Source organism: Thrips palmi, unplaced genomic scaffold (genome assembly GCF_012932325.1).
Source record: "Thrips palmi isolate BJ-2018 unplaced genomic scaffold, TpBJ-2018v1 HiC_scaffold_16, whole genome shotgun sequence".
In the NCBI taxonomy this organism is placed as follows: domain Eukaryota; kingdom Metazoa; phylum Arthropoda; class Insecta; order Thysanoptera; family Thripidae; genus Thrips; species Thrips palmi.
The window spans coordinates 196,149-209,678 of NW_023144625.1; the positions used below are offsets into that span (position 1 = coordinate 196,149).

A 13,530-nucleotide genomic window follows, 5' to 3' on the forward strand; every position below is an offset into this window, starting at 1 on the left:
GACAGTCCACAACAGACCTCCTTAGAGAACTTTGTAGCAGTCATCATATCACATACTGATAAATAGAAGTAAACCAAATCAAATATTGAAGTACAGATTGATTGAAAGTGGACTAATGTGATGTCAGAATTCCGAAGAATAGATTCAACCCGAATAGCAAAGGAACATTCTAGTTGAGTTGGCCCAAAATTTGTGTCATGTACCTTTATGGTTTTGACATAACTTTCACCAGACTTTCCCAGACTAATACAATCTGTGGCAAAGTTAACCTTTAGAATGCTAGATTACCATGGCCAAGTATTGACAGCGGCAATCACACTCCCATCCTGTTTGGGTTTAAATGTTTTTCATTGAGCATGCAGAGAAAACAAAAGCTTCACGAGGAAAATTTTGAGGTGTACACCTGGCATACCATCGCAGGTTGCAGGTTTACTCCTCCCACATTTACTTACTGTTAAGTCCTGTCTCTTGGGTGTTTCATGAGTTGTTTCTATTGTTCCTGCTACACCACTAGGTAGGGCTGGCTTTCAGTCCCATGGAACTGTTGCATCAGTCACTACAGTGCAAAGGGCTTTGATTAGACTTCGCTAACAAGTGTATGAGTATAAGGTGACAGTCCACTGTAAGGATTTTTCGAAATCCACACTGAGCACAATTCCAAAATAGGTGACATGGTTGAAATCTCGCTGTAAAGAATGAAAATAATTCAAGCAGAACAACTTGCAAACTCGCCATCTTGACCTATTTGCACTAAAGAGCTCGACTGAAAATAAAGGCACTTGTTGCTTTTGGCAGACCCGATCAGCTGCTGACTCGCGGTGGCGTCCGAAAGTACGCACTCCGAAACCGGCGGTGGAGTTGGAGCAGTGCGGTTCGTCGCAGGATGGCTTAGGCACTATGTGATGACGGTGTGCTGAAAGAAGAGACCTCTGGCTTTCGGTAGATGCTATCACCGGTACCACGGGGTCACAAGGCTCTCAGCGTCCAGGCGAACTAGTGTGAATTGAGTCAGGGGACGTTTGCGATGCAGCCCCGTCTATGTTGTTGTTTTTGTTTTCGTCTCCGCGTTCCTTCCGCCTCCGAACGAAGTGTGCAAGAACGTGAGTGATATTTTTTCTCAATACAACGCTATTATGGTACTGTGCCATCCACTCCTTGGTTCATTCTTCGCCTTAGCATATGTGTTGCGTCTCGTTTGGCCTCGACACGTTTTCTTTCGCATTGTTACGCTAATTTCGTTTTGTATTTTGGACAACCTAACCACAATCCCGAAACGTACAGAGCTTTTTAGTGTGTGTTCTCCTTCTGTTACTGCTCTTGCCTAATGTGATACATTGTCTTGTTGCGCAGGAATTAGAGGAAGATTCCATGATCACGGTGGTGGTGACATCTCAGCGGAGGTATGCAGTGGACAGACAACTTCGCAGCTATCACTTATTTCAAATCAGCTGCAACAAGATGGTAGCAGGATACAAAGTGAGTAGCCAGGCCCCTGGACAGTCCAAAAATAATTGTTAACATGGTTCTGAGGATTCTGTGTAAAGGACAGTTGGAGAGGATATCTTTTAATATTCCTCTATTGAGTGTTATTGCAAGCAATATCTTGCAATAACATGGTTGTACTATCCAAATCTTCATAATCACGCAGGCGGCTTCCTAATTTATGCATGTATCTGGGGTTTTGCTAGTCTCACAGTAGGCTGCAGGAATTTTAACATTACAAACAATAATTTGTCTAGCCCTTCATATCTTTGTTCATTTAGCATCTTTCATTTTTAGAGGAAGTGACTCATTGGGATCTAAAGCTCTGGCCTTTTAATGTAAACAGTTAGTGTTCGGATTTTTTTCCAGAAATTAGCCGTTCATTCAAGGAGTAAAAGCCCCAAGATTGTGGAGAACTGTTGCGGCTTTGGAACGAGTGTCAAAATGGATGGAGTCCTTTGTTGGATCTTCAAGCCTTCAGAAATAGACAGGTGAATTAGAGTTGCATGTTGTTATGTAATCAGACTTTGCTCTGTTCTTATTTCTTTTGTTCAATTTCTCTTTATGTTTCCACTGGGCTCTGAAATTTGCTGCTGGCAATGTTGCCAAAAATCAATGCTCAAAAAAGTTTCTTTCTTAACTTGGACAAATTGTTTAGTCTGCCATTTTGTTGTTTATTTTAAATGCACTTTTTTATCAGAGGGAGTTAAATCATCAGAGGTCTGAGGTTGTGGATTTGTAATGTTGAACAGCTTGTTTTGTTTTTTGGTGCAGGATTCAGCCGTTCTTCCGAAGAGTGAAGCCCCAAGATTGTGGAGAACTGTTGCGGCTTTGGAACGAGTGTCAAAATGGATGGAGTCCTTTGTTGGATCTTCAAGCCTTCAGAAATAGACAGGTGAATTAGAGTTGCATGTTGTTATGTAATCAGACTTTGCTCTGTTCTTATTTCTTTTGTTCAATTTCTCTTTATGTTTCCACTGGGCTCTGAAATTTGCTGCTGGCAATGTTGCCAAAAATCAATGCTCAAAAAAGTTTCTTTCTTAACTTGGACAGATTGTTTAGTCTGCCATTTTGTTGTTTATTTTAAATGCACTTTTTTATCAGAGGGACTTAAATCATCAGAGGTCTGAGGTTGTGGATTTGTAATGTTGAACGGCTTGTTTTGTTTTTTGGTGCAGGATTCAGCCGTTCTTCCAAAGAGTGAAGCCCCAAGATTGTGGAGAACTGTTGCGGCTTTGGAACGAGTGTCAAAATGGATGGAGTCCTTTGTTGGATCTTCAAGCCTTCAGAAATAGACAGGTGAATTAGAGTTGCATGTTGTTATGTAATCAGACCTTGCTCTGTTCTTATTTCTTTTGTTCAATTTCTCTTTATGTTTCCACTGGGCTCTGAAATTTGCTGCTGGCAATGTTGCCAAAAATCAATGCTCAAAAAAGTTTCTTTCTTAACTTGGACAGATTGTTTAGTCTGCCATTTTGTTGTTTATTTTAAATGCACTTTTTTATCAGAGGGACTTAAATCATCAGAGGTCTGAGGTTGTGGATTTGTAATGTTGAACGGCTTGTTTTGTTTTTTGGTGCAGGATTCAGCCGTTCTTCCAAAGAGTGAAGCCCCAAGATTGTGGAGAACTGTTGCGGCTTTGGAACGAGTGTCAAAATGGATGGAGTCCTTTGTTGGATCTTCAAGCCTTCAGAAATAGACAGGTGAATTAGAGTTGCATGTTGTTATGTAATCAGACCTTGCTCTGTTCTTATTTCTTTTGTTCAATTTCTCTTTATGTTTCCACTGGGCTCTGAAATTTACTGCTGGCAATGTTGCCAAAAATCAATGCTCAAAAAAGTTTCTTTCTTAACTTGGACAGATTGTTTAGTCTGCCATTTTGTTGTTTATTTTAAATGCACTTTTTTATCAGAGGGAGTTAAATCATCAGAGGTCTGAGGTTGTGGATTTGTAATGTTGAACAGCTTGTTTTGTTTTTTGGTGCAGGATTCAGCCGTTCTTCCAAAGAGTGAAGCCCCAAGATTGTGGAGAACTGTTGCGGCTTTGGAACGAGTGTCAAAATGGATGGAGTCCTTTGTTGGATCTTCAAGCCTTCAGAAATAGACAGGTGAATTAGAGTTGCATGTTGTTATGTAATCAGACTTTGCTCTGTTCTTATTTCTTTCGTTCAATTTCTCTTTATATTTTCCCTGGGCTCTGAAGGGTATGAATTTACTGCCACTGAAGTAAGGAGTCACTGCTGGCATTGTTGCTCAAATGCAATACTTTGTAAAGTTAGTTTCATGACTTGTATTGACTGTTTAGTATGACTTTTTGTTGCTTTAATGCACTATTTTATCAGAGGGCGTTAATCGTCAGAGGTGGACATTGCTGATTTGCATTGTTGATAGTCCTGTTTTGGTTGTTTGTTTTAGGATTCTGCTGTTCTTTCAAGGAGCGAAACCTGAAGAGTCTTTAGTCCAAAGATCGATTAAGTCTCTTGGTGGTTCAAGGAGCGGATTGCCCTGATCTTCTGTTATCAATTTATGCATCTCATTCATGTCAAGTTGTATGTGTTAGCATGCAATATGGTATTTTTTGGGGTTATTTTTCAAGTTTTTCATCTCATATTTGTTTTCATGTACTTGTTCTTTGGGAGGAAATTAAAGTCTTTAGAGTATTTGGTAAACAATCTTTTATTGTTTTAGAAAGAAACAGAACCAATTAACATTCTTGAATCTACAGATTTTCAGAGTGTATTGTGATAATACATGTAAATATCTGAATGTATTTATTTTGATTGATCTATAGGAATCAGATTGATTTACAAAGTCTTCTAGTTTAAGGAACTATAAGTTCTATGACATTAACAAAGATAATTAAAGTCTACTTTTAATTTTTATTGATCTAATGACCAATAATAATTTCTTTGGAAGTCCTCTATATGAGAACCAAATTGTTCCTGTACTAATCAAAAGCTGATTTCTAACCCTCCAAAAATTTCACAAAAACTGAATAAGTAGCATGAACTTTCTGAGATGCCTTGTTACCACTTAAACCGCCATGCACATACCTTTCTAAGAATCGCATCATACTTTTGTATGCGTCGGGGTACTCTATGTCCCCAATGAAGTATGTTGCAAGCAGTAAAAGTGCTACCTCAAATGCTCTTGGAGTGTCGATTGTTCCCAACGCTATGCCATACATTTTTACATAGCATCGGCTTAGTGTGTCAACTCCAAGCTCCCCAATTGAAGTTGTCACCAGAAGGCAAGGAGCATGAGCATTGTGACTTGTTCGAATGTGCATCGAACCCTCTGCCTCAGAAATCTGAGGAATGATCGAAGTCATGAAAAAGCATTGTTCCAGCATTATTGATGTTTTTATAGGTATTAAATTTACTTACATCTTTCAAATTAATCAATGGTGTGATCTTCTTATCTGGACTCAGAAGTACAGCAGGTGTCACCCTCCTAAAGATATTGCACAAAATCTTAACTTGGTCTAGTTCACTTTCAGCACTCCATTCACATTTCTTGCTGACTTTCTGTATCATTTTATCAAAATTATCCTTGAGCGTTTCCTGGTTTAGCCTTGTTTTAAGTAGGTACTCATAAATAACCTGGAACATAGTTGCTTCTATTGGTAAAAATTCACAGACCTGAAAGTTTGTTATTAATTCTTTTAATTTTCAATTAGGTTCAGATTTCTTGTTTGGAAGGTGAAGTTGCCAATGTAAATTGTTTAACTTCTCTCTTTTACAGGATACAACTTTTACCACACAGAAATTTTTCTCAAACTTAAAAAAATACAATTGTATTTAAAATACAAGATGTGGATGCAGTGGCTTTAAGAGCATGTTTTAAATAAGATTCTTACCAATCTTCCATCTTGATAATGTGGATAGCTTGTCCAAATATTCTCAGTGCGACTAATGCGCATCTCCAGGTCCATTATTTTACCAGCCTCTTCAAATTCTACCTCTCTTGCCTCATATGTTTTTGCGATTAGAGGCTTCATTTTCTGTTTGTCTGTAGTAGACTTCAGTTCACCAATCCAGTCCACTTCTGAGGACTCCTCACTGCTGAAAATTATGTTAGTTTAATTTACCTTGCAGTTGTTAAAGATTAACATGAACATGGAAGGATTGAAATTTCATACCATAGGACTTTTACCCCTGCTATGGGTCTTGTTGCTTTTGCAGCTTCTCTGCGAGGTTTCGCATTTTTGTCATAATTATTTTTCTGTCTAATAGATGCATCTATGCTGCCCTTTATTCGCTGCTGTAAGATACAAGAAATAACCAAGATTTTGTCATGCTGCCTACAGATTCCGAGGTAAGGTGCTAACAATGTAAAATCAACTTTCTTTCGGAAGAAGGTTTAAAGCTCAAATGTACTCACATAGCCCTTGGGGTCATCAGGATCACTGAGGATTGGGTACTTATCTATAAGCGCCTGACTCATATTTTTCAACTCGTGCGGGAAAATGTACAAGCGACCAGGTCTTTTGGACTTAATGTGGTGTCTTATGTCAGCTAATATAGCATGCATGTTGGGCTGTCCTGAAGCTATTGAGTGAAGAGAGACTTCTCCAAATTTTGGCATCAATCTTGAACCAGTCAATGCTTGCCCATACAGTAGTCTAGGCTGCAACAAAAATTTACTTCCCTTTAAGTTTTGTTTATTTATATTGTAATTCAGCAATGTTTAAAAGTTTCTTCTTAGTTAAAATTACCTTTTCATTTTTCCTCCTCTTCTGTTTATTTCCCTTGCCTGACCCTTTCCTCTTGCCGCTCTCAGAGGCTTCATCCTCCAAGCTGAAACTCACCTCTGAATTATTTCCATCACCAGAGCAGACCTTTTTTTTGGATGTTTTGCTTCTCCCTTAAAATGAGAAAAAGCAATCCATTTTCAGATTTGTTGTTTGATATGGAAATTAAGTGTGTTAGGAACATACATGCTGTAAAAGAATTTAATTAATAAGACATTACTTTTCCCTTGTCTGACCCTTTACTCTTGCCCTCCTCAAAAGCATCCTCCTCCGAGGTGACACTATCCTCTAAATTATTCTCATCATCAGAGCCGACCACTTTTGTTGGATGGTTTGCTTTTCCCTGAAAATGAAAAAAAGGAATGCATTTTCAGATATATTGTTTGATACATAAATTTAGTGCATTAGGAACATAGATGTTGTAAATGAATTGACTAATTAAGACATTACTTTTTTCGGTTTTGCAGGTGTCTTCTTCTTTGCCGGCTCACCAAGTTGTCCGTAAGTCGCATCTGGGACAAATGGTGCCTTTGTTAGATCTGAAATAGAGGCCATATCAGTCAATCTGACATGAAAAAGAGAGTAACCTCTTTGTTGACAAGAAAGATTCTGCTCACCATTCTTGACACGCTCATTGTGGAGTTCCAGCCGTTGCTTCTCTCTGACCTTTAAATACTTTGGTAAAGTTTTCCACTCATCTTCTGTGAAGTATTCTTTCACTTCACCATACCAATCATCGTCATTACTGTCGGTGCTTTCACCAGAATCAATACGTTGCCAACTACCACTGCTGCATGGCTGTTGCCCTGAAGTGTTGCTGTGCACAACGTCATCAAAATTGCTGGAGCCTGGCTGGCCTCCAGCAGCACCAAATCCTGTGCAAAAATAATTGTAGTACATCATGGAATGAAGTTCAAATTATAATAGAGACTATTTGAAAAGACATTACCATGTCGCTCAGCAACTTGGTTCAATATGCTATTCTCTTTATCCATCTGTAAGAAGCATTCAGTTTATTTGTGTGTATCATTTAAGTAATCTAAGACATTATTGACAACTCTGTCATTTACCAAATAGAATCATTTACCTCATACTCAATGTTATCTTGAATTGGAGTGTTTCTCATTGACTTTCCTAGAAGAATTGGTAATATTTTTACTGTCGTTGTTTTAATTTCTGTGAAAAACAAAATAATTTAATGTCCATTGAAAGTGAGTAGGGTTGAAACTGTTGACTCTAATAGCTTACCTGCTGTCCTCCTTGAGTGACTTGCACCTGGATCTTTCATTATTAAATTTCTAGGGATTTCTTGTAAGATATTTCCTAAACAGAAAATCGTCATAAAATGTACATAATTTGTGTTCCTTGTATTTGATTGAAATAAGTGGGATTAAAATAATGTGCTTTGCAGTAAAAGTGACTTTGCTCACCAGCTACTCTCCCAGTACTGCTTCGAGTGGTCCTGGCATCTGATTGAGTGACTACCTTATCTCGTTCCTCGCCCTGCAACTACGCAATGAATATCCTAAGTAGCTTTCTCATTAAGTCCTACAATACTGCTTGAAATATTTGGACCTATTTTCTATGGCTCTTCTTCACTGTTAAAAAAAATTACTGAAAATTCATAATTTTTTGTAAGAAGTCGATTTACTTACATTCATCTGAATTTTCATACCAAACTTCATACTTGCGGTCTGAAATTAGACGACTTAAGTCTAAATTTCGATCAACACTAGTATGAAAATGATACCAGTCGGTCTATTATCAGACTAAGTTGTACGAAACTTGACATCGCACTAAAAAATGCCACTCTGTAGAGTAGAACACAAATCGGCGAACTTTTGCCATCAGCTTATCGTAGACGCTCAGCGGATCGTCTCGGCTCAAAAATTAGGTACCGGCAGTAGCTCCTACTTGAAGGTAGTGGAGAGGCTAGAGTTCTGCTGAATTCCGAGCGAGAGCGGCCTTAGCCCACCACGCGCCGACCCGTGGCCATGCGCGAGAGAATTGTATTCTTTGTTATTTAGCTTATACTGCCTTATTACATGAATCTCTTTGGTGCGCTCATGCCTTTCAGATAAACCTTGATAAGTTTGGTAACAAATATTCGCAATTTCGCCTTCAAGTGGCAATTTTGTCGCAAAGATCATCCATACGACACTAGCGCCACCTAGGATAGAGCATAAGTCCCATCTCCGGAGCTCTGAAACATTCTCTATGCTTTTCGACACTAACGTAAATATTATTGAAATACAACAGTAGTATTGATAAAGTTCTGAGAAATCGAAAAATGTACAAAGGGACGGGTTTTTTCACTCGTTTCCGATTCACAAGTATGAATTTAGTTTTCGGACGACAATGTACAAAACTTGATAGCCATCGCTCTAAATATTCAGACTTGCTAGTCTGAATTCAAATTTCAGACAACAGGTCAAACTTTACAGACAGTTGGTCTTAATATTCGTACCATTTTATGAATTTACGATTCAGACCAACAAGTAAGACGAAATCAGTCTGAATTTTCATATTTTTTTTAACAGTGTTGGCTGCAAAAGTTACTTAGGACAAAAAGTTTTTGCACAAAGTAATAGCATCTCTCTCCAGATTCACAGCACTTTGAATTAAGAGAAACAAAATTTAAATTGTGGTGCCCCTCGATGAATATTGTACCGAGTGGAACTGTGAGGTCTCAACTTACAAGCCTAATAACGAAGATGAATTGAATGGGCCTGGGGCCAAGTTCTTAATCAAACAAGGCTGTTGCTTATGATGGGGTCAACTTACATTTATTGGTAGATCAATTCTGTTGAATTGTACCCGAATACTCTGTAGGTGAACGATGTTGTCGGTTTCTTCAATTTCCATCTCTTTTTTGAACTCTTCATTGTAAGAGTAAAAACTTGGTTCATGAGTAAGCAGCCTTTTCTTCAAAATGGTATCTTTTTGAAACATCTCGTGACAACTCTTCTTTAGGCATTCTAAAGTCCCATGCTGCAGAGCAAGTACTTTCGACCTGCCCTCTGTTTCAATTGATACCTTCATTGTAGAGGAGAGGCGAAATATTAAGCAAACGGCACTGACTGTTTAGATAAATGATTTGTCGTTACATAACTTTCAAACGAACCAGCGCCAAGACAAAAGCACTGTGACAGGGTTACCAACGTCAAGTTCGAAACGCATTAATGACTACTGAAAATAATCAGAAACATTTGAACTGAAAATATCATACTTATGTATCAATATTATCATAATGTAAAATTCATTAGAGTTTACATGAGAAAAGGATGAAATATGACCAGGGAACATAAGGAATGTTCATAGAATGTTGCAAACCTCAGCGACCAGCAAGGACCACCGGAGCCGGCCGGTGACCGACAGACGACAAACGCGTCTTCGATAAAAATCGAGAGGGCCGGAAGCAGAAATTTTGAGTGTACCCGAAGTTTTGGAAGTCCTTGATGACGTTAGTGGAATGTCTGTTTTTGAAGGAGTTGACAGTGAGGACGAGATTTTGGATTATCTGAAACAACATGGGGGCTATGTTGAACCTGTTATGGTTCCATTCTTAGCGCAGCCTGAGCTGCTCAATCAGCAAATTGTGAAGAAAGATATTGAATTCTTTTATAAAGTTCCATTCCTACCTCAACTTCAAGAGCTCTTGCGTTGCAGTGATGTACTCCATTGCGTTGACAACTCTAAAGAACCTGAAGAATGGACATACGAATCAATTTTGGATGGTCTGATCTACAAATGTCATCCTGTTGTGCTCAAGTTTGGTAACACTACCCTCTCAATCTATATATATCATGATGGCGTTGAGCCTTCTGATCTAGGCTCTGCACGGGTAGGCAAGCACAATTTGACTTTTTTCTATTGGAGTCTTGGAAATATTTATCCGGAGTTGAGATCTTCTGATAAGGTTGTTCAGCTATATGTTATATGCAAGACACCTGATCTCAAGAAGTATGGCTACAAAAAAATCATGGAAGACTTTATTGAAGGTATAAATAAGTTGTCATCTGATGAAGGAGTGACTTTCAATATAGATGGACAGAATAGGATCTTTCATGGCTTTTTGCATTGTTGCCTAGGAGATTACCCAGCGCAAGGTGCTATTGGTGGATTTAAGGAATCAGTTTCAGCTGAAAAACCATGTCGTGAATGCATGGCATCGAATGAAGAAGGCTACATCAAAGCTACTAGTATTAGTAACATTCAGCTCAGGAACAAAAATTTGCATGAATCTCATCTCCAGGAACTTGACAAGTACAATGCTCTGTCTAGCAAAGAAAAACTGAAAAGAAGAGATCCATCAGTGGAGTATGGTGTTAATAACAGAAGTGTCCTCCTAGACATTAAATACTTTGATGTTACAAAACAGCTGCCACAGGATCTCATGCATGACGTCAATGAAGGCATTTTGGAGTATACTTGCAGATTAGTTCTCAGACATGTTATTCTTGACAAGAAAGCCCTGCCAATTTCGTTGGTCAATGAACGCATAGCCTCTCTGTCCAAGGCCTTTGAATCTGATAGACCAGGTGTAATTCTCGAGGATCACCTAGGCCCCACGAAGCATTTGCGTCAAAGTTCTGCTCAAATGCGAACTCTTTCTTTACTGCTGCCTTTTGTTCTACAAAAGGAGACAGCTGATGGCAGCATGGTGTTCAGTGGAGATCAAGAATATTTGGATTGCCTCATTTGTGTGTTACAATTTCTTCAGGTGTCTTCAGCCTTCAAGTTTCATATAACGGATGTTGAAGTTTTGAGAAAAAAGATTGAAGAGCTCCACGCCATGATCCTTGCCCTTGATGATGAAATCAATATGGGCAAATTACATTTTTGCACCACCTATGCGATGGGATTGCTTTGTTTGGAGTGCTTCGCCAAGTTGCATGTTTTCGATGTGAAGGTCATCATGCCTTTTTCAAGAGACTTATAAAAATCTTGCACAATTTTTTGAACCCTTTAAAGACTCTGGCGGTTCGTCATCAAATCTCCAAATGCCGCCAAATGATGAAGAAGAATTATCTCTATGATGGTCATGAGTGCACTCCTAAACAGGACGTGTCCAAAGCAGTCAACAGAAATGTGAATTTAATCAAGGACTCTTTTCCTGACTGGCAAACTATTGTATTGGTATCAAAGGTGAAGATTTTTGGGACAACTTTCAAAGAGGGTAGCCCAATCCTCCTTGCAGACAGTCCGCCAGAGTTTGCTATCGTTAAAAGTATGTATCAGATAAATGGAGAAAAATTTTCATTCATATGCCAGAAAACAAAGACAAAGTGCTACGCCATGAACCTGAATGCGTATGAAATTTTTCCTGTTGGCACCATAGTAGCAATTGATGTGCTCCAGCTTAACTTTCTCCATCCAAATATTTCTTTGACCTGGCAAGGGAAGAAATATGTCCTGCCTTTGGGACATCGCTCCTTGCTGGTTGGAGACACTTAGGTAAGGATTATCTAAAGTAGTAGTCTTTTCCCCCTCTTTTCTCCCTATGCAGCTAAACATGTCTCAAAGGTGTCTGACAGACTCTCTTTTCTAGGCCATCTACTAAAGCACTTCTGAAAGCGCTAAAGTAAAGTGAATAATGCTGATAAAATACAAGGAATTGCTTCTACTTGCTGCCCCTATAGTCCTCCTTCTGTTGTAAGTAAAACCAGTAAAATTGTTAGGCAAATGATGTCAGGTTTCATACTTTTGAACTTAAGATCACTTGTATTTTTATTTTGCAGGTGGATGATCAGATAATGGAAAAGATTGTTTTTACAAGTTTGATTCAACACCGTTACACTGACAAAACGCAGCAGTAAAGAAAGCGTTCGCATTTGAACAGAGCTTTAGAATAATGACTGTCATCACCAGACGCTGCCAGAGAGCTGACCAAAAGTTTGCCCAATTACTTGGTTCTCATCTTTCCTCTGAACTCTTTCTTTGTTTTGTAAGTAAATCCAGTAAAACTGTTGGGCAAATAATGTCTAGTTAAAGGCCTTAAAAATTGAGAGCTTTTAAATTTTTGTTTTGCAGGTGTATTTTGTCTGAGATAATGGAATGGGTATTTTTTTAAAGTTTGATTAATCTTCTATTTTAAATATTTGTACAATGTTTAACTTCTCTTGGCAAACTTTAACTTGGTGCCACAGCATCTGAAAACATGGTATGTTTTTCCATGCGCCATTCAATAAGCACAGAGAGTGCAATGTAATGATCTCAGTTTTGATTTAAAATTACAGCTTGGCTTGGTGTTAAGGGTGAACCTAATGACTGACTGAGCTCACCAAGCAGTTTCAATGTGCTGGCTGAAGGCTGACCACAAGTTTGCCAAATTGTATGATTTCCACCTTTCCTCTGAATTCTCTCCTCTTTTTGTAAGTCAATCGAGTACAACTGTTCAGCAGTTGATGTCTGGTGAAATGCATTTGAAATATTGATCAGTTGTATTTTCTTTTTATAGGAGGATCTTCAGGTGATCATAAGGATAGATTTTCATTCATTTTCTATTTATAAGATTTGTCCAATGTTTTACTTTCCTTGGCAATCTTACTTGTCTTGCTGCGTATGGCTGACCTGAAGACAGACTACGATGACCAGCCAATTGTTCAGCGCTGTCTGAGGTCTTATGGACTTTATAAGTTTTATTCAGTTTCTATAGGAAAGAATAGTCCAATGTTTTACTTCCCTTGGCCATCTTACTTAGTGCCACAGCCTCTTTAAATGTGGTATGTTTTTATCGTCCCTTATGAACAAAGTATAATAACACCAGTTTTAGCTAACTTGTTTTTTTTTGCTTTTATGAATTACAGCTTGGCTTTCTGCATAGGGCAAACCTGAAAGCAGACTACGATGATCAGCCAATTGTTAAGCGCTGTCTGAGGTATTACCAGAAGTTTGCGGGATAAAATTAACTCGTACAACCTTCATAGGAAACTTGAGACTAAACTTTAACAGAACTAATTGTAACGCAAATGAGGCAGTCCCAAAATTTTGGTGTTCCTCAAAATACCATGCTGCTATCAGAAGTCTTTTGTTGGACAAAAGGCAGCAGGAAAGAAAGTGTTTGCATTTGAGCAGTACTTTCGAGTAATGGCTGTGATGACCGGCCACTGGCAGAGAGCTGACCAAGAGTTTGCGGCATAACTTGATTCCCACCTTTTCTCTCAACTCTTTCTTTGTTTTGTAAGTTAACCCAGTAAAACTCTTAGGCAAATAATGATTAGTTAATGGCCTTGAAAATTTAGATCTTGATTATTTTTATCTTGCAGGTGTATTTTGTTGAGATAATGAAATGGG

At 38.5% G+C, this 13,530-nt stretch overlaps 2 protein-coding genes across 3 annotated transcripts; both read left to right on the forward strand.

The window, feature by feature from the left end:
- The first annotated feature begins 1,365 nt into the window (after positions 1-1,365).
- On the forward strand, positions 1,366-3,549 carry LOC117643055. Of its 2 annotated transcripts, XM_034381704.1 has the most exons (5): positions 1,366-1,476; positions 1,852-1,973; positions 2,257-2,377; positions 2,661-2,781; positions 3,065-3,176. In XM_034381704.1, exons 1-4 carry the CDS (start codon positions 1,369-1,371, stop codon positions 2,775-2,777), a joined length of 468 nt encoding a protein of 155 aa, XP_034237595.1. In that variant the 5' UTR covers positions 1,366-1,368; the 3' UTR covers positions 2,778-2,781; positions 3,065-3,176. The 2 variants fall into 2 exon arrangements, with proteins under 2 accessions (XP_034237595.1, XP_034237596.1); XM_034381705.1 differs by lacking the exons at positions 1,366-1,476; positions 1,852-1,973 and adding an exon at positions 3,469-3,549 and having other exon boundaries at positions 2,263-2,377; positions 3,065-3,185.
- Positions 3,550-9,706: 6,157 nt separating this feature from the next.
- LOC117642319 lies at positions 9,707-12,053 on the forward strand. Its single transcript, XM_034380395.1, has 3 exons — positions 9,707-11,140; positions 11,209-11,382; positions 11,976-12,053. The coding sequence occupies exons 1-3, from the start codon at positions 9,707-9,709 to the stop codon at positions 12,051-12,053; spliced, it is 1,686 nt and encodes a 561-aa protein (XP_034236286.1).
- Positions 12,054-13,530: the final 1,477 nt, after the last annotated feature.